At 36.7% G+C, this 22,566-nt stretch overlaps 1 protein-coding gene across 2 annotated transcripts in view; it reads right to left on the minus strand.

Moving 5' to 3' along the window:
* LOC125232397 (ETS-like protein pointed) overlaps positions 1–22,566 on the minus strand; it is a 198,546-nt gene that overhangs the window by 128,172 nt on the left and 47,808 nt on the right. For both annotated transcript variants that reach the window (XM_048138042.1, XM_048138041.1), the window contains exon 3: positions 14,711–14,831. In XM_048138042.1, coding sequence (XP_047993999.1) covers positions 14,711–14,831 — 121 coding nt within the window. The remainder of the gene's footprint in view (positions 1–14,710; positions 14,832–22,566) is intronic.

Consider the following 22,566-nt stretch of genomic DNA (forward strand, 5'->3'; position numbering starts at 1 on the left):
CAGTCGCGCCAATAAGGAAGAGTGATAGAAATAGCTAGCTACGATAACGATATTATCGTAAGCGTTTGTCCATTTGGCTACGTATCCCAGTTACAGTAACCTGCGATAACATATTTACGCAAGGAAGGCCTCAAACATGCAAGTATCTAACACGGTCTTCATTGTAGGGCAAAAAGAGCATACTGACACATATTTTGCGGCATTTGAAGAGTAACATAGTATTATATTGATTGCTAGTGACTATGAGATTGATTATAGCTATGTAGGTATAGGTACTTATCAGACAAGTTTACCGCTGTCAGGAGGTATAACATAAGCTCCTTTGCGTAACTGAATTACGTTTCTCAACTCCCTTTTTACTCTGGTGACCTTTAGGTGTCCGAAGCAAAATGGATCCCCGTCCATTTTCTTTTTACTAGAACATCTATTGATGGAATAGTTAGTCAATGTAACGGTTCGCAAGATAAATCAAATTAGAAGTTTTGCATGCACCTTATCTGCAATAAGTAAATTGATCTGCGTTAGCCAATGACAAGTAAATTAATGTTTACGGAATTAACTACTAACTACATTGAGAAGACTAGAAATACAAGTAGAAGGCAAGTTTAGCAGTAACCTGATGGAACATTTCCAGTCAATCCACAATCAGAAGGCCGATTTTTAAATCTCGGCCATTCGATTTCGTGAAATTCGTTCAATAATATCTCCACTACTAGCGATTTAAATTTTACAAACAGAATCGAAAACGAGAGGTCATTACCACTAGTTTTAAAATTACTAGCCGTCCTTTTTCAATAATAGCATTACGTCGTTTTCCACAGACTTTCGAACGGCGAGTTCGTGCGTTCAAAATTCAAAAATCGATCCCCAGGCATGAAAAGCCTAATATATGTGTAATATGTGTCGAAATTTTGTCAAAGTACCCAATTTATCGCTTAACAAATGAATAATGAATGAATTAATCCTTTTACTGGGACTTTTTAATTGGAAAGAGGACATATAGTGGATAGTGGGTAGGTACCTCAACTCTAAGTTTAACTTCTTTATACCTTTTATACTTTTACCTATTATACTTTCACCTAGAAGGCGCGCTTGGTGCACAAAAGTAACCAAACCATTGAAAATATTCGATGCTTCTCGTTAGTTTAAAATAATGTGTGAAACTCGTTACAGTTCAACATGTAAAAATCAATAAACTTAACTAGAATATATGGTTTACATCATTACTGCACAAAGCTATGAAATATGGGCGAAACAGTAACAGTTAAACTGTTAAAGGCAATTAAATCTCGTTAATGTAACCGGTGAGTAGTTAACCTGGACAGATTAACACTTTGCTCATTAACAATTAATCAAAGGGCCGATTTGAGAGTGCTCACGCCCCGGCCCCGCCTTGGGCTGTTTACTGATCTAAATTATACTTAGGTACGAGGGCTACAGTTCAGTATTCTATTTAGGCTTGAACATTTCTGGTCTACTGATTATGAAAATCAAAACATTTTTACTATATTTTGTGCATCGCATCATCACCTGTGTATACCTAATACTGTCACTATTCGGTCGCGGACTTTTATTGTAGAGCCATTAAAAGCTCAATCTTCAATTCAATTAAAATCACAAAATTAGTTTAACACCTCAATGAATCAACAATTTAAGTCCGTGGGAGTACACAATTGCATTTACAAAATGTGCTAATGTCATAAATAATGTTATATTTTATGAAAATTGGCGATTCTCCTGCATTCTGATACACCCTAACCTAGTCCTATTTAAATATTTTAAATCGGTACAAAAGCTCCGTCTGTCTGTATCGGGTAGCTTAGACGCAGTTCACCTAAGTTCAATTACAGATTTCAAAAATATGATGCCGTGTAGCCAAAGCCACTCCCCCCGATTCGTCTCCTTATTCTATTTGAGGTAATTTCACGAAGAGCGATGTGGACCATCAGACATAGTAATTAGAGATATTTCATCATTACACACCTTAACGATAACTGTAAATAGCCATTGTTTAAACGATTTGCGGAACTTTTAAACGCTGTTTATGATTTACGAGGCTATTACCTTAGTTTGGTGTTGCGATATTTCTTCTTGCTAAAATTCGCGATTTTGACGTCGAAAGATTACATTTTCTTCATGGCTCTGTTTTATTTGTTTGCTAATTACAAGAATGCAAATATTACATATATCTATTCCTTCTATGCAAAAGGTGTTAAAGCATTAGAAGCTATAAGTAAGGTTTTTTTACACTTCTAACATAGCGCGTTTTTTCCTCATTACTATTGAAATCGCTATATCGCTAAATCGCTAAAGTCAGCGCGTAAACCTACTTATGCCAATGTTTCTATGCACTAATTACATACTACTTCTGTTATCATTCAGAAAACTTATAAGTACGTCAAGAGTTAACCTTTAAAACAAAAATACCTATCTAATGTACCTACCTTGCTAATGTAAAAAAATCAGCAATAAAATCTCCTCTAATTTTTCTCCAAGGAACAAATTGCCGGCAATGTCCTCGAAGATAAAAGGGCAACTAATAACAACAACTTTTAAAAACCTCTGGCGATAAAAGCCCACTAATTGTGTTACCGAGTGACCGCCGGAGGCAGATTCAATAAAACGGGACAAAAATTAGATTCCACCGCGATGAGTTTTTCCTCTTTGATGTGGCTTTATTAGATTCACCTCTTTCCCTGGCTACGGCCTTTTAATAATTAGGTTATAGTTTCATAGTTTGCTTAAATTTTGCTGGTAGGAGTTTTTTTTTTCAATCAGGTACCAGTTTTTCAGTGTAAAGTTAGATTTAGATTTACCAGATTTTACAAGAGTGGTTTACTTAGTATAGTAACAACTGTTGTTTTCTTTAAACCTAACAGAATTTAACAAGACGTAAGTATGAAAAATAAGTACGAAATGAAGTGAAAAAACAAATGTTAGGAAATATTGTAAACAACTTATTGGGCACAAGAAGTTAAATGCATTTATTTACTTCCGTTATCGTATTGAAAAATATGGCCACGATATCCAAACGAGTAAAATGAAATTTGAAATTTTCGTAAACCAATTCACAACCGTTTATCTCGTACAAACTCAATTGAATTAGTCTAATTAGTACCCGATTTAAAAAAAAGTATCCTTCCAATAACGGGCTCCTGTGTATGTGTGTCCAATGTGTCCATGGAACAGGTTTGCGTGTGTGCGTGCAGGATCAGTGGCCGGCCGGCGCGGGCGCACCTGCCGCGCGGTTCCCACGGCCGCCCGCACCCCCGCACCCCGTGACGTCACGCGCGCAAACTATGCGCCACCGATACTAGATGTTATCAGACTGCTTCACATACCTGGCTATTCAAATGACAGTTAGCATAATTTTCTTGTTATTTTTCACCACTTTCACTGCCTAAAACTTGGAAGTGTCCTTTAAGTGCCTAAAAACAAGTTCGAAATGGAAATACGTATATGGAAATCGTACAAACAAATGAATCTCCCACTTATCGTGCAAAAGTTTAGGTAGGGGAAGGACCTAACCTACTTATCGTTGTCTCATTATCATGTGAATCATGTGATGCCTGAATCCAAGACCAAAACGCATTTAGTTCACCTTTTCTAGTAAGGTGCATTAGGGTAATTTCGAATCACAGAAATGCTTGGGTAATTTCGAAAGGGGAATCTTGATATGATGGAAATAATGGAGGTTTTTAACCGATTTTCGAAATTACTTTAATGCACCTTACCTTTTTTTAATGTACTTATAAAATAGTGCCTCTATACTTTTACAATAAGTACATATTATGATATTACCTATTTCAGTTTTCAGTTAAACTCTTTTGTTATGTTGCCAAGTTCAAAACAATTAATGATCCATGATTCATAAAATCATTTAAGTGTCGCCCTCTTAACTCGACGGACCGAACTACAGCACTCAGCGCCACCTGTGTGAAAGCTTGGGAACTACAACGCAAACTGTCTTCATACCCAACTCTTTAAACGACCGCGCGTTCGGTAGATGGCGCTAATGGTACTAAAGGTTGTTGGTGTGTAAAAAAAAAAGAAAACAAAAGCGTAGGCGCACGTTTGCTTACAAACCTTATTTTTATGTCTCCGGAGAAACAGGCATGTTGACTTAGGATTCTATTTTTGTTCTTACCATTTAGGTACGTACTGTCGAGAAGAACAACAAAATTGAGCATTTATTTTAATGCATTTATTGTAAATCCTAAATCAATCATGTACGAGTAAGTAATAAAGTACCTAGGTATAAATATTAAGTCTTTGAATAAGTATATATTAAATGATGGAAGAAATCGCTCTTTAGCGATAAGATCGCCTGTTGTTTACCTTTGTTCGTGTTGCTTCCTTGTTTTGTATTGTTATATTTTATCAAGGTGTGCAATAAAGAGTATTTGTATTGTAATAATTTAGGGTCTGCGTCTGCGCATAAAATAATACATATCGTTCATAATGAAAATAATTGGATCTTTTATATTGGTCATAATTTTAATTATTTTTTCAGAGCTCTGTTCTTATATCTTTATAGTTTGAGCTAATTTTAAAATTTTCCATTCAAATATCCACCATACAGTTTAGCAATAAGATTAAAAACGTGATGTAGTATTAGTAAGTTTCGGTCGTTTCGGTAGATTTCAGGATTACGTTCGTTACCGCAAGTTGGCAGGCTTTCAAACGTCTTTAGAGTATCATAACGAGTCGGCTACAGATTTATTGGCCAATAAATCATAAAGGTCCCAAACTTCTTCATGTGCGAATATTCTGGGTTGGCGAAATTCGCTCTTGGACAGAAATTCAAGCAAATGAGAGCATTTGCTTTCTCTGTCATCATTTAAAGTTCAACCCTTTGAGCATCACTTGCAGGACGTCCATAGCTTGAGGAAAAGGATCCAATTATTCACAAAACTCTCAATAAAATTTGAAATTTCTGTCAAAAGGTCACTCATTTCCATGTAATTTTTAGAGAACTGGTGCTTTGCGCTAAACTACGTCCTAAATAAGTGTTAAGTAGAGTTGAAGCTTGGCTCTACATGATATTCGATTGTTCTTTTGTCAGCGCCAATGCGAGTCGTATGGTATGGTGTCATCTTGGCAAAGTTTTACACTACATTATTTTTGGTGAGATCTATTTAAAAACAATGTTTAGATAAATATGCTTGCTAGTCATAATGTTTACTTAGAAACATTTTATTTCTATTTGTATATTGGCTTCTAACCGCTGACGAGCGAGGAATAATGGTGACATACCTTCCTCGAGTCTTATTTAATATATCGATAGCAATTTCACCTCAATTGATTCAGCAGTTTGCGCGAAGAGTAAGAAAAAGACCAAGCAACAGGGTATAGTTTCGCATTAATTTATATATGATATCAGATCAGTAGCGATGAAAGAAAAATATTTATACGAATAGATAAGACAAAAGGTATACAGTTGTCAAGTCCCAGGGCTATTATAAAGGAATAAAAAACCGTCGTTGATCCTACCGCACAGAATATATGTATACTGGTTATATACTGGCCCGATTTGTATGCAAACTACACAGTAGCAGCCAGAGGTGCCGAGCAGCCCATTAAACTGCGCGTACGCGTCGCAACCTACCGAAAGCTTAAATGCAGTAACTACATTTGGAAAAGCATTCTAACATAGACTTTATTTCTAAATCTACAGTGTTTACACTTGTATGTTTTTTTAGTTGTAGTTATGGAAGATAATGGTGAGTGCGACGACACGCGACGCGCATATAATGCAAATGATGATATAAATATTAAATACACAGTCATAATGCAAACCTTATTATAGTGAAATAAAGTCGAAGCTTACTTAAATTATTCCTTTGCATTAACCATGTGACTTTAACGTCAAATTAATAAAATTTTACTGACTTTTTGTTTGCTTTATCCATGTAAATCGACGATAAAAAACTATAAAAATATTGAATTTAAAAAGGTCCTTTACCTGTCGTTACGACGACGTGCGGATATTATTTATAAGTTTTGATTAACTCATGTCATTTTACATATACTTAAACCAACTTCCTATTGGGGATATATTGTTTATAACTTAGGTACGTACGTATATTAGTTCTAACACAGACTCTATTGTTTTCTGTTTTGTGTATATGTAGACCACAGAAAAGCGGTTTGTAAAAAAATGAAAGACGATGTTATTACCCAAAACCGACAAGATTATTTTTCATCAGAACAATCTTATCAAGTTCTATTTATAACATTAAAACTGAACGAATATTTATCACGGTTAGTAACTAAGCTGTGTCTACCTGCTCAGTGCATAAATCGAATGTGCCTACGAGTTAGTTGCATTGAACAAAATCCCTTCAAGGCATTTAGAATCTACAAAGTCTAAATAGTAATTGTTTACAGGTTACCTAGACATCTCTTTGATCTAGAGCTTCTGGCGTTCCTCAGAATCAACCGGCTATTCTGGTCAACTAGTGAACCAACATGTCCGCCGACTGGTCGAGTCGCGGTACTAGGCGCACAGAGTCCTCGAGAGCTTTCATCGTTCATTCATTCCAAATGAATGAACCTCATCTGTGTGCGTGTCATAAGTTAGCTATGTGTGCCGGGGCTAACACGTGTTCGTGAGCTGCCTCAGGCAGTTATGAGAATTTTCTTGTATCAACATAGCCTAAGACAGAAATAGTTAGCTTAGCGTATTTGCCAATCTGATCTTGAAGTTAAAGTGTGCAAAAGTCAGGTCTTCCCGTGGGAATTTGAATAGATATGAATTGCTAAAAAGGGACGGTTAATTAAAACGATCTGCTAACATTGATTAAAGATACGCCATCTGACACACAAGTGGTTAAGGGCCTACACATGTGTCATGGAGACATAAAATAAAGTTAAATAAACATTAACTCTCAAATGCATACTATAAACTCTGTCTTGTTAAAAATAAAGTTGAAAATCTGTTTACAAGTGGAAAAAAGCAGGTGATATACGAAACTTGGTTTCCAGTCGATGGAGCATAAAAAACTGCTTACCCAACCATTAATACGGTTACCCCACAAAATGTCCATATCTCTCGGTTATATTAATAGGGAAAAGATTTTGGTCTTCATAAATTTTGTTGGTGAGAAGATTTTATTAAGATTCTTCCATATAAATGGTAAACTATACGATAAACATCACAAAAAATATCACTAAGAACAAATGCAATGAAGCTGTTATTCAACGTTTGCGTATATAAACCAACAAACAATATTTGTACAGCATCAATCAAACACGGAGTTATCTCGAAAACTAACAAAGTAATTTACCTACACTTATAATTATAAAATACAAGTGTTACAAAACATACTCAATGTCATTTCGCCGATACATGTGACGACACAAAGATAATCCCACAGAGGTGCATCAATGGCCGCAGCGATTGAATGAATGTTATGAATGATCCACGGTAATGTTCGTTACTCAAAATATTAGGGATCTACTACGAGTATACCGATTTATCGATTGATAATTGGCAAGCCTGTGAACAGAACGATATAGCGGCAATTGGCTTTGGATATTTTTAAGTTCGTGATATCACAGTACAAAAGTGCAAATAAAAAAATGATTTACACTATAAATTATCATAAATTACCTGATTTAACTAACAGTAATTCGAACAAGCTTTGTTTTCAAGAAAACATTCAGGTATTACGATTGATTTTAAAATTGCTATAAGATGATTTACTTCACATATTATCTAAGTACCAGTAATTTGAACAAACTTTGATTACAAAAAAAACATTTTGTAAAAAAAGTCTTTGCGTATCATTTGGAATTGTTTCTAATTTTTCTTCAATATCACAAAAACTAGTCTCTATACCTAGACAGTATAGAGACTAGTTTTTGTGAAATTGAAAACATAAGTTTAATGTATTTTAATACCAAATTCTTCATTTATAAATGATTTTATAACGAGTTAGGTAGGCACTAAGCCACCGATTATTAACATCAAATATATTTCTATTTCTATCGATATCGGCAAAATGCATCGCTACATCCCTACAAAATATCAAACAGCATAGCGATGTTTGTGTAGTGTAGTGCAATGTAATGTAACTTTAGTAGTTTGTGTAGTTTTGGCAACATCCTGCGGCAGGCGGAGGAAGTGGACACCGCAACATCCTCTGAACACCTATCGGGTTGTGGAATGTCTACTGTTACATCTTGAGATTTATACGGAATTATTGATTGGAAAGTGTAGTGAGATTTGGGAAAACTGGATTGAGATATGTTCGATAAATGGGAAATTTTACTAATTCTGAAAACGAGACTAACATTTTATTTAACCTAAAGCAAGCAATATGCAAATACCTACCTAAGTTATACACGATATAATAGCAACGCTTATCATGACATTTGGTTTACTGTTTCTAGATTAGAACGTGTTTTTAGTTTAGTAAATTAGTACCTAGTAACTACATGACTTCTTAAGTAAAAGAAAACAAAATGTACGGTAATTACGTTTTACGTGCAATATCAGGGCTTAATATCCGCATATGATTGTCAACAACACAATTCTGAGAAGATATCGCACTCATTGACAAAGTATATCCTGGTATATGTGTATAAATAGTACATTACTACAGAGGCCGGGACAAATCTCAGACCTATCCGGCCTCGCTTCGCTCGGCCGTCTATATGTCTTCGGCCGGCAACCCCATTTCCCGCCGAGGTATGTATAGTGCTTTTCTCAAACATGGTATGAAATAAATAAAGTCTACTGAAAATAGTAACTTTAAACGGTGCGTCGTAGCGCAAAAATAATCGAATTTTCGTTCCCCTTTAATGCCCCGTATACGCCTATAAAAAAACAAAAAATTTAAAAAAAACGAAAAAATTTTTTGTGTATGAAAACGCACCCAAAATCAAATATTGTCTAGGGCCCGTACCAGTTGCAGTCGGCACGTCTATAAAGCCCCTTATAGTTTTTTTTTAATTGGCTAAATACCTGGATGTTATGTCACAATTATCTGTGTTTGGAAATTAAAAAAGAAGACTTTGCCGGCCTTGGCCTGCAGGTTTGTATGAAATTCCATTATCTATCAATCGTCCTAGCCGCACCTGCAACGTCATACTTCGCTGCCAATTATAAGGCACATAACATCAATATTTCATACCATGTTTGAGAAAAAGTAGTTTTAGTCTCCCAGTTCCCCCCTACCATATATTTCACAATTGCATTAAAATAAATTTGTCACCATATCTGACACAATTGTTTCTAACGCAACGCAACATGATGAGATGATGACTAATTTTTGACAGTGAATCGTCCTCTGATCATAGTTCCCATCTAAATGAAAGTTGAATGAAAGAAAAACATACGGTAGAGACAAGAATATATATAGATATGTCAATCGAAATACGGAGTTACGGACTACCATTCCACCACACAAAGATCTTTTCACCACACCAACTGGTAAAGGCTTACTTTGCTATTCGAAAACAGATAGCAAAATTGCATTTTATCCACAAGAGTGCAAAGTAATTTCATTACAAATTTTAACTTGATGTCATAAGCCGGCTGGTAGGATTTACCCTATAAATTATGATTTTGAATCATAAATATTGAATAGATTGATGGACGTGATTTAGTTTGATGTTTTAAAGTCAGTATTTTGTTCATGTTGGTGAGGTGAAAAATTTTGTGTTTCACTCGGTGGCAAAGTTTGTTTAACCTTCGTGCCTTGAAACCCTCGCAACGCTCAAGAGTCCACTTTTTAAACCACTCGCTACGCTCGCGGTTCAATATTGGAATCTTTCGCTTGCTTGGGTATCAATTTTGGCACGTGCGGTTAAACAACAACTTTGCCCCCTTGTAAAACAAATAACTATTATGCTTCAGAGCAATAAAGGCGTATCTAATTCCAACCGAAATTCTTATAGAAAAGGTTCTTATTGCAATTGAGCATTACCAGTATGTAGTCTGTATGTATTAGGACTTTTAGGACTCTTCATAAAAAGAAAGCCACAAATAGTAGTAGCGAGTAGGCGGCATTCTCACAGCATGCATTTGTTAGCATGTAATTGATCCCAACAATCATTTGGCACATAAACAGCGTACTAACTACATACTAGGTACGTCCATCACGAGTATGACTCAACGAGATAGCGACAAATTGGTGGCGTTGTCTTTGATACGCATGCCGAGTGGTGCTTGTCTGATAATGCTATTTATGGATTTTAGACTATATGTAATGTGGTTGTGTGTAGATGCGATAGGAAGTCGTTAGCAGATTGTACTCTAGTATTCTTACTACTCGTAATTGCAGAAATTAACTTAGTTGATATAGAAATCTTTTTCCCGGTTGCATCCTCAGATCGAGCGCTTCGGAGCCTGGGGTCCGCTTTCCGGCTTTCCCTTCTACACTTCGCACGATCTTCTGCATCCCTGGTTGTGAGATCATTGGCATTCAGAAAGCTTTCTGAGTAATTAATAACAAAAGGTATGTTGCTGTATGCAACAAATGTGAGCACTGATACAATAACAGTTGTAGTTTAAATTGCACGATACCAATGGAAAATACGAATTACATGTGGTATTAGATTAATTTCCGAATTATTTATTGTTCACAGCACAACACAAAACGCATGAATATTTCACACACAAAAAATGTTAAGTGCGCTCAAAATCTCGAAAAGAGGACTTTTTTTTTCATTTATTTATTTCGGGACTTTTAATCTTAAGATTATGCCAGTCCCATCGTAACTTAAACTAAATTACAGTCATCTACGGCCTTACAGTATACTGAATTAAATATCAACTGTTGTCTGATATTTTCGTTCCGCACACATTCCGCTATTTTTTTTTTAGTATCAAAGACATAAATGTAACTCCGTATAGACGGATAAAGTCTAAGAAAAAAACGTACCTCAAAGCCCTAGAGAAAAAGGTACGGTGGCCTAGATGGCGTTACACCTTTGGGGAACGCTCGGCTAGATGGCGCTAATATTAATATTTGACATTTTAACACATATCAAGCTAACAATATGGGCCAAATTGTCAAAACTGAGGTTCAAATGTTTTAAGCTTGTGTCGAGAGATGGCAGTCTATGCGTATGCACTGTGATTACACATTTTATTTTGACAGTAACTCTCTATAATACTCGATCCTCTTTGCTAGTATATACAGATCGACAATATCGTCGAGGGTGGCATGATCTCACTAGTCAGCTAAATGTTCTAAAGCTTTTCAATTACGCTGCGCATGCGGCGGGACGGAGCCAGTTCATTCAGAACGATTGTATCCAGTTACGATCGTTCATTCATGAGTACAGTCAGTACCTCTGTACTGAGAACACTAGTCTACCTTTGTAGTGTTTGTCTCTGTGACTAAATATGTATACTTTGCGTTGAGTTTATCCAAATAGGGTAAATAATATAGAGGTAGGAAGCATATTCGATCCTATCCTCAGGTGCATATAACCCTTGTTTTCCATTAGAAACATTCAAATAAAGTCTATAAATTTAAATATATATCATACACGAAAGAAAAAAGACAGGGCCCACTGGTGGCCGAGCCGGGAATCGATCCCGGAAAGTCTGTCGAAGGCGACTTTTTTTTGACAGTCGAGTTTATAAAAATAGTACCTAACCAACATGTTGGCTAGAATGGCTAGCGATGCTTAACTTAACATAATTTAGTTATACGTATTATGTATCGTGAATCGTGCTATTTCTGATGTTTAAAATAAAGAGTGTCTTGGACAAAAATATAATTTATGGTTACACATCAGTATGAAGAAGAAGAATATGTTCTCATATGTGTATTTGGAATGATAGGTCCAGAGTCCAGTCTTTTTATTTTAGATTCTCTGACACAATACGCAATAAAATCCCATGTCAAAGCCATTGTAAGCAATTAACCCAACTTTTTAGTCTCACGTGTATATCCGAGCGACAAACGCCCGCCTCGCATGTTTTGGTGCATGTTAGTAAAACAAATGCACGCTCCCACGTGGAGGACAGTTGCAGGAACAATGGGCCCGTATGCCACTCCGGCGAGGCTTCAGACACGTCTGCAGTTCAATAACCTCGGCATCGACTGATTACAATTAACACGTCGGGTTGCCGATGTGTGCATTTTGCATACGTCTCGTCTCACGTCTTGAGATACTCGTAGGATACGAATTGAATTAAAAGCTAATGTTTTTTATCAATGGAACCATTACTGGCATTACTAATGTTGTTTATCTGTTACCCATAAAGATGCAATGAACTACATAACATCAAAAACCTTGAGAATCTTGAGATATCTGTCATTACGTTTCAAACTATGGTATGTAACGAGGAAAGCAGGGTAGAATTTGAAGGAATTGAAGGGATGCAAAGAAGTCTTTTAGTACCTATTGATAGTTGAGTTTAAATGAGCTTATACGAAAGGATAATACTCGAGAGAGTTGTGGTGCTGATCAAGAGTGGCCAGCGCGTACTAAAGAACACAACGCAGAAGCCTCAACATAACGTAGAATACTGGTAGCCGTCTAGTAAAGAATGCAGCGCTTGACCGGTCTTCTATGAGATTCTTAAGGAAGGCCTATGCCCCGCAACGAAGATCTTTCGATGAAATAGATACTCAAGACTTTACCAGCCCTACGTGCTATAAACTATAGTACGATAGCACGTAAGCGATCAGTTATGAAAACAGCGGCTGAAGCTGCAGTAACGAGGATGCGCCGTATTATCCTATTCGGGCTTCACCTATTTGCTAATCATCTCCCGTGGCCGCGTAACCATCGATTATCGTTGCGGATCGCAATGTATAATCAGCCATGTTCATTTTATACAGACAAGATTGAAATTGTTACCTAAATATTTTGCAGCGATTGTCCCCATCCATTGATGCCCTCAACCCTTCCTCAACCCAACAGGGATTGTAATCCTAGAAATCGGAATCTTGGAAGCAACGCTATTCGAAGACAACAAACACCATTATCGTGGATTCGGTTTGTGAGTTTGTCTGGTTTGTTTTCCAATTTCTCTCGGCAATGAGAAGTGGGTCGATATTCTAGTGCATATAATTAACCCATAATTAAACCATATGATCTAATGGGATAGTTTAGGTACTATAATCTAGCATTATTTACGTAAAAAAGTGTGCAACGGTTGTCGATTTCCGACAAGTCTACTTAAGTAAACCCAAGTACACTTATTTTCAAATAAGAAAACATAAACAAGAAGGAGGTGGTACGAAATGGTCTAATCTCAGCATATTGCTAGCGACTTCCAGCGCTGATCTTCAGATCAGATCATCCGGATAGTGCTGTACAACGAAAATATATAAATCGTTATTACATACCATTACAATACAATACCTACCTACTTAGGTATAGGGACGTGCAAATTGAAACATCAACACTGGAATAAGATTCACGATCATTCAAAGCTGTCGGAATTCAAAATCCATCTCACTTGATCTTCGGATACTGACCAATTGGTGCTTCCTAGCTCAGGGCGGCTAAGTTGGCTGCGCCGGACGCAAGTCGTTTGTTTCCGCTGCACCATCGTATTCAATGGCCTTATGTAGCTCCTATAGCGAACACATACGGTCTATGTATGGCCAAGGGTTACTGCTACTGATTTACGCCGGGGTCGGTGATTGAGTAATGGCCAACCTTCAGCCGTGTTAGGGGAAATTTGTATGAATTTGTCTACACTATTATAGAAGCACGGCAAAGGAAACAGCAAGGAAGTTAATCTTGCTAGTGTTGAGGGATATACATATTTAGACAAAAGTTACTTTACAGTAATTTTCCATGAATTAACTTAGTTTAAAAGACTATTTCACGGAGCATGGAGTGCTCTTGAAGCAGGTCCACGCCACAATGTCCTTCTAGAGATTTCTGGGTCGACCCACCTAACGGCCACCAGTCGGTCAACAACAAGACAACCGAAAATATCTAGTTGTCTAAAACGTCTGATATATGCATTTAGGTAAATACCATCAGACCATCACCTGACAAATCGATATCTGGTTTTCGCAATTAATTGTTATCGTTGTCATAATCATAATAAGAATAGAATTTGAAGATGTCTTGTCTAATCTCATATCTTACTGGTAATAACCGAACACTATCGTGATCCGTTTCAGTACTAAATATTCCAAATACGATAACGATTAATTATGTAGGTAACTTCCTTACTTACAAAAACATTGAAGATAGAAATCACATTATTTCATGTGCTCATCAATAAGTCACATCTACATTCTACAATTGGGTTTAATTTTTATACCTACATTGCTCTTCTTCTGTAGACTAGAAAAAGACAATCTTATCTAACGACAATCGAAAGGTACTAATGTATGGAAACCAAGGAAGCGTTTGTTCAAGTAGAATTACCATTTTTGTTTCGCCCCTAGACTTGTAAAGCTCGCCTTAAGTTAGGGGCCATCCTAAACGAACTATTGTCATCATAAGGCTTAGATGATATAAGCAGCATCTGCGATCGAGCGAGAGCGCCGTTCGTGGCTATATGTATAACCAGGACCTATCATGAATTTCACGACCTCTTAGAGAGCTGTCCTTTCACTCAATGAGGTTTGCTGCCAGGTTCCCATGTGTTCAGTCGATGTCAAACTGCTACCACATCGATATCGCGCTTTACGCAGTCCTTAAGAGCTTGGCTAAGTGATTTGGCTCAAAGTAGACTAAACTACGAAAGAACTAAGTACTTAAGGTTATCACTCACCTAGTGAAGCCTCCGGATCGGACAGGTCCGAGAGAGATGGCACCTTCTGCATGGCTCTTGGTTCCTCTGTCTCCGGCGGTTCGCTCTTGATGCCCTCCACCGTGCCGCCGCCCTCATCGCACTGAAGAAATAAAGAAACGTTAGAATGGATGAATTAGAAGGAGAACATGGACAAAAACTGTAGTAGGTTAAGGACTTAAACCAATGCATGGACGAAAAACGAAAAGGAAGTTAAAGGTTCTCTGATGGTGATGAAGTAAAATCTAACTGCGTTCAAATAGTGCAATTGTGGAATATCGAACTGCGCAGAGGGCAAAACCAAGATGAGATGACAACTTAGTCGTGTACAACTAACGTAATAATAGAATAAATAGGCTCATATCGTATACATTAACCAATAGAAATATGTAGTAAGATGAGAGTTGACAGATGGTACCACGATTAGTTGTGTGATATTATGCTATTTCCAAATATCAGTTTCGACTGATGGGAGTGATACAGTTTATCTACAGTTGTCATCTTAGATAAACCCAGTTCAGCAGAGCTTTAAGGCCCGTCAAATAGTACCTACATTAAGATACTAGTGCGTAAAAAAGGAAGTTCCTTTTCGCACGTGTAGGTGTCGTACGACGTTTTTCAGTATATGTGGCCATCCGAAGTTTCGACCTGACATACAATGAACCACTTCTCGCACTAGTGCGTAAAGAATAACCATTTGTACTGAAAAATAAACTTTAATTTCTAGGCATCTCATTTATAACACAACTATCATCATGGTTTTTTAACATCAATTATTTGACATCAAATATAATTATCATACAACTATAGTTTTTCTGCATTGCAAGAATTTATCAACATTAAAATAATGAACTGTCAGGGACCCAAAATCAACAACAGTACTTAGGGACTGGGGTCAATAATAAATATTTAAGTTCCCCGACATTGAGACGGTTACACAGAGTCGGCCTTGTCACCTCATTTGATATTTGACTCTTGATGGCTTCTGAGAAAGGTGCGAGCAAAGACGGTGACGTCACGCCATTGAGACTTGAGACCCTTGTGAAGACTTAGAATTATTTGGGTCACAGGTGGGTGTAGAATTCAAAACATAAATCATTGAGTCAACTGGACGAGGAATCATTTCTTTCTACAAGCTGTGTATTGTTATCTTAGGGTTAACGGAGGGTCTAGACCTGTATTATAAGTATATACTCGTAGATATTATAATGTATCAAATAGACACGTTGTCCCTAAGTACGTTTTTACATTATCCGATCCGATATCGGATGTAGAAAGGATTTCAAAGGAAATCAAAGATGGCGGCGTAAATATATGGGATATCGGTCCGACCGACATCCGATATCGGATTGGATAATGTGAAAACTCACTAACAACTAAGTTAAACGTTTAATGTTTCGATTTTATAGTAAAGTCATATGCTTTAGTACTTCTGATTTAACACATTAACCTATAACACCCCAAGTAGCATTTTAGTGCTATAATTTTGGTTTTCGACGCCAAAAGCTACTATAGATGTCGTATAAAGGTTTTCGGCGTGACCGCTTGTCGTATAAAAGCCTCCAGTAACACCTTTTAGCTCTATAAGCTTATACCGCTAAAAGGTGTTATTAGGAAGTGATGTAAACGTTTATATCACCATTTTATAGAGCCGCTATAGGCCTGGTCTATAACAGGATCAAATATGACTACTATAGATTTATATTATTGTATAATAGTGTTAGGAATCACTGCTATGCAATCAATTTGCGCTATTAAGGTTCCCGACAAGCCGCTATAGTTCTTGCGTTATACAGCTAAAAGGTGTTATTAGGAAGTGATGTAAACGTTTATATCACCATTTTATAGAGCCGCTATAGTCCTGGTCTATAACAGGATCAAATATGACTACTATAGAACAATATTATTATATAATGGTGTTAGAAATCACTGTTATGCAATCAATTTGCGCTATTAAGGTTCCCGACAAGCCGCTATAGTTGTTGCGTTATACAGCTAAAAGGTGTTATTAGGAAGTGATGTAAACGTTTATATCACCATTTTATAAAGGCGCTATAGGCCTGATGTATAACAGAATCAAATATGACTGCTATAGAACAATATTATTATATAATGGTGTTAGAAATCACTGTTATGCAATCAATTTACGCTATTAAGGTTCCCGACAAGCCGCTATAGTTGTTGTGTTATACAGCTAAAAGGTGTTATTAGGAAGTGATTTAAACGTTTATATCACCATTTTATACAGCCGCTATAGGCCTGGTCTATAACAGGATCAAATAACCTACTAAAGAACAATATTATTGTATAATAGTGTTAGGAATCACTGTTATGCTATCAATTTGCGCTATTAAGGTTCCCAACAAGCCGCTTATAGTATTTTTAGTAGTCGTATTTTAACAGAAATTAAAACCTAACTATACCACTATTTTGGGATATAGTGGCTTTGGAAAACACTGCTACAGTATTTAACACTGTAGTAGTGATATGAATACCATTATAGAGCTATTTTGCTGTATAATGAAGTTTTCAGGATACGTTTATATAGCTTTGAAAAGCATTAATAGTCGTTTTCTAATGCCTTTTATATCTCATCGCCGTATACGTCACAATTACTCTTTTATATCACAGAACTGTGTAATAAACGGTTTCGGTATCTCTTTTAAAACACAATAGCGTTATAGCTGAGTTTACTATATGTTTTATAAAAAAAAAATTGTTTAGAAGATCTTTCTATAGTAAAACATTGAAAACAAGTATTGTTTTCTATATAAAGAACTTATAAGTTAAACTGGACCATAGTTAAAGTCTCATGCAACCCTAATTGAATCCACAATGGCGGGCTTATGGCAGTGAATGCGTATGATAAGTGACATAGTCGAACTATAAAAGCGTGTGTTTTACTTCTTGGATCCATAGTAGAAACTATGGTGCCAATAATTTTATTGTATTAAATTATATTTATTTATTTTATTCAAAACAGGTATAAATCGAGGGCGCACTTAAAATACTCCATTAAACTAATATTCTTTTAACGGTAAAATTTCCATCGCATACCTTTTTGCAGTAATGATGGAATTATACGAAATCCAAATTATTTTGATTGACACTAAACTTCACAAGTTCACACGCCACTTTTCATAAAGTTCCTCGTTTGTTAAATATTACACACATTAAATTATTTTAGAAATTTCATTCATTCGCATTAAAAGGGACGGCAACTGCTATTACAGAACAAAAAACCTGTATAACGGAATCTCAAATGCTACTATAGCATAAATTGATACTATAATAGCGTTACTGTGTCCTCTATGTCAACAAATTAGCACAATAGTCATCATCACATCACCATTATAGACCTTAAACGTCACGGATGATACTGCTATAGCCCTATTATATCACTAAATGGCTGCATAATTGCGCCAAATCGGCTCTACAGTACCAATATAGACTATTTATAGGACTATTTAATGTGATTTAATTTGGTGCTCTCGACCACTATAGGACCAGAAATTGTTACTTGTTATGTTTTATGACACTGACAATAAAATTTATATTGTTCGGGAATTTGTAACTCAAAAGGCTGCTTAAGGTCGTTTAAGGCAAATAAAAAATTAAATACCCACTTCAAAAATAAAGTAAGACATTAATTAAAGCCACCTAATCATTAGTCGCGTGCCCGACTAGGGTCTTGTCGCTTTATCACCAACATTTCAATAGCCATTCATCTCACGGCTGAAAAGTGAAGTATGTCTGTCAATCGTCCCCACTATTAGGAGGTGTAAGTGAGTTCATGCCCCCAATATAGATAATCACGTGGCGCAGGGGTGACCCCGATAAAAATACTCGTTTACGGGCAATCATCGCTCGCTTCAGTTAGTTACACTAATTGTTAGTTAGCTTACAGATATTTGATTTAGGTATGGGGATTTACAGTGGGTGTTTGTTAGGTCTTAGCGGTTACCTATCGATTGTATAATTATGTTCTAGAATGTTATATCACCAACTATGCAAGGGAGCAATAACTAAGGGAAACATAATAAAAATCAGCCATTTCCCTCGCGTTACAGCAAAAGAGCAAAAAAGCTCCAGAAAAATAATTTAGTGTTTTTTTGACGAGCATGTCCTCAACACTGTACTGTGTACTTAACACAGCAAAAGGGAGTGTACAAGTTTCTAATAGGGTGGCAACGCGCTTGTGACACTGTTTGAGTTGCAGGCATCCATAGGTTACGGTGACCGCTTTACATCAGGCGGGCCGTATGCTTGTTTGCCACCGACGTAGTATTAAAAAAAAACCCCGGCTGTAAAATCCATAATCAGTTGTCACGAGTTTATGTATTGTTATATAGATAAGGTCCTGATCTTTTCTATGATGCCATAAACTCCATAAAGGGTCCGCATTATAGTCAGAGCTCACTTGTTCGACAGATTGCCCCTGATTGGCGTGAGGGGACAGCCTGATTCGATTTTGACGTTTTTATTGGGTAATATTGATATACTTTGTGATTAGGATCGTGTCAGGGCTTCAATACATTCAATTGAGAAGGGTCAGAACACCTATTGATAAGATATCCAGCGGGGCTAAAAATAATTCCACTCAGTAGCGTGCATGTATTCAAGAACGTAGACATAATACAAGCGTGTGGTAAGAAATAAATTAAAAAGCACGTAGGTGGAGCTTTCATCTTCTGACGAACGGTTTTCGCTTATTTGAGTAGGAACGTGTGAACGTTAACCTTGACTCAACGGTCAAAAAACCGGATTTAACTTAAGTTATTATGATCAAAGCTCATCGATTCAATTGTTTCTGAATATTTTTAAGCAGTGCATGTCCGTCGGCGGAAGCGTATTTCGCTCCGTGAATAGAGAATCGAGTTGACCGCTCGCATGACCGGACCGATTTCAATAATAATCCTACACCATGTTCTTGGTTCTATTTATGGGATATTTCGACTTAAAAGCTGAACGGACAGCGTTGTTTGGAGGAGGGAGAGTAATGGGCGCGAGATGTAAACATTGTAAACACGAGGCAGTCAATGAATTTATGGTTACATTGTGCCTCTAGCCTGCGATTTTACCGTAAATTTTACACTTTATTATTAGTAGATTTTGTAGAAGTACATACTTATAAATGAATCAAAATCCATAAATAAATCTTGGGGCACTTGCCTAAGATTGTTTATGGATTACTTGCAAGAAGGAACAAAATCAGATATTGAGTCAAAAGTGTCAAAACGGGGTAACAAAAGACCATCTGAAAACCTTTATCTCTAAGTTTGAGTTATACGATGTCAAGTAATAATGAGCATAGTACGCATCGGCTGGCTTATTTTACTCATTTATTTTCCGGAAAGGGGCACCAACGGCAATCACCGAAGTGTGAAGACGAGGGGCGAACATGATCGCTGCGTACACCAACCGTATGGTACCTTACCTCTACCATGTTACCAGTTTTTACAGATTTAGAATACATCACTCGATAGTGTAAACAAAAGAGGAGAGAATGATGAAGATGAGAAGAGAAAATGAACAGCGCTCCCAAACAGACAGACCAAACACTTAAAAGAGTAGAAATTGAAGTATCCAATATTCAAGCAAGGGATACGATACGAGGAAAAGCAGTTCGAAAAATATTACAGATACAGGCCATTCATGCCGGATATTTTTATCACTTCATGTTCATTAATGGTTCCTATTCACTAATCATATTGTTGCAAATTACGTACCTACTACCTACATATTAGTTGTAGGTACAGTCAAGTGCAAAAATACGTATCGAAATAATCGTCTCATAAATATGGTACTACGCTCTTATTACACCGGACTAAGATGCTATAGGACATATTTTTGAGTAAGATGTGTACACCCATATTTTTACACTTGACTGTACATCGACAGGAAACATATTATTATTTTATATTTTTAAATTAAAGGAAAAATGGAAAAAATATGTAATATCGCTCGCAGACGTTTCTGCATAATAAAAAACAAACATATTATTATTATTTTATTTTTTAACCCCCGACGCAAAAACGAAGGGGTGTTATAAGTTTGACGTGTCTGTCTGTGTGTTTGTCTGTCTGTCTGTCTGTCTGTCTGTCTGTCTGTGTGTGTGTCTGTCTGTGGCATCGTAGCTCCCGAACGGATGAATCGATTTAGATTTAGTTTTTTTTGTCTGAAAGCTGAGTTAGTCGGGAGTGTTCTTAGCCATGTTTCATGAAAATCGGTCAACTATGTCGCGGACGGGGGTTTTTTCAAAATTTTAATTTTGTGGTTAGGTTATTATTTTATGTTTTACTTAGCTTAGGTGTAGGTACCTATACTTAATATTATTTACTATGAATGACCAAGGATTTCTTGGACTTACATAAACTAATACATACTAAAGTGGTAATATGGCCCGGGCCGGCAGGAACAAGATCGAGCGGCCGACCGCATGCTAGATGGTCACTTCATCTGACAGCACAATAGCAGGCCAAACTTGGCCCCGCACAGCCAAGGACAGGGAAAAGTGGCATACCTTGGAGGAGGCTTTTACCCGAAGGGGGTCCATTCAAAAATAAAAAAGTAGTTAATTAATTATTTAATTAATCAATAATATTTATGTAAATTGAGTAATCAAAGTCAAATGTAATTTTATTGAAATTCTTAAATGATTTTTTCTTGTATGGACAAATAAAGCTATATCTTTCCCATCACGGAACAATGGTATTCCGGACCTTTGGGAGGCGTACTCGGGGCCGAAGCCAACGCGTAGAGGCCCTTTCGACACAGAACAGAACTCCCCAGGAGCACTCGGGTACGTGGGGTCGCTGTTCCCCAACAGCTCGCCACAAGCTATATTATTATTATTATAATACACACTGCCAGTGTTCTAGATTTTCAAATACAAAAATAGACGTTTGGAAAATAGAAAAAATATCATAAATAAAATGGTTCCAGAGTACCATCGATTCCAACATTTTTACAGTGGATCTACACAGAAAACAAATATCCTTTTCAAGATATATTTAAGGAAGATCCTGAAACAGGACGCGTTTAACATATCGCCGGCTTAAATGGTACAGTCGAGTTCATAAATATATGTACATTTTTTCACCTTATTTCAACGAATTAAGGTGACGAAATGTACACATATTAATGAACTCGACTGTACTCGCCCCACGCGTCAACCGCCTTGCCTACACAGACAAGCCGAAAAAACAAACGTTGAGTCGTTGACGCAAGACACCGACCGAAACGCAGTCTGGCTCTGTTGCACAAATACGGAAGAGCGATAGAGATAGCTGGCTAGGATAACGATATTATCGTAAGCGTTTGTGCATTTGACTACGTACACTGACAGCTTTTTACCACAGATTTATCTCTCCTTCCTAATCCCCTGATAGTAAAGAATGGGGATAAGGATAACACTTCGTCATTTGTGTATTACTGTCGCTGGTACTGATTTATCGTTTCTTTAACTTGTTAAGGATTATTTTAAGGGTACTTATTAATTAACAATTAATATACTCTCTGACTAGTCAGTGAAAGATTATTCATTTAATATGACGGCTTAAAATATGAGCTCGTACTTACTTACTTTTATTTTTATTTATTTAAAGGATAAGAAACAACCTATCATCCTCCTTGCGTTATCCCGGCATTTGCCACGGCTCATGGGAGCCCGGAAACAACTATACATGGAATATTACAGCAACTGTTGCGATAGGTATTACTATGTACAATCAGCAACATTATCTGCAAAGTACTATGCAACTGTTGAAGGTTGTCAGACATGAAACTGATGTTCATAATTTTCATAAAACTCATGTTCATAATTTTAATCTCAGTGA

The sequence above is a fragment of the Leguminivora glycinivorella genome, chromosome 13 (assembly GCF_023078275.1).
Source record: "Leguminivora glycinivorella isolate SPB_JAAS2020 chromosome 13, LegGlyc_1.1, whole genome shotgun sequence".
Taxonomy (NCBI): domain Eukaryota; kingdom Metazoa; phylum Arthropoda; class Insecta; order Lepidoptera; family Tortricidae; genus Leguminivora; species Leguminivora glycinivorella.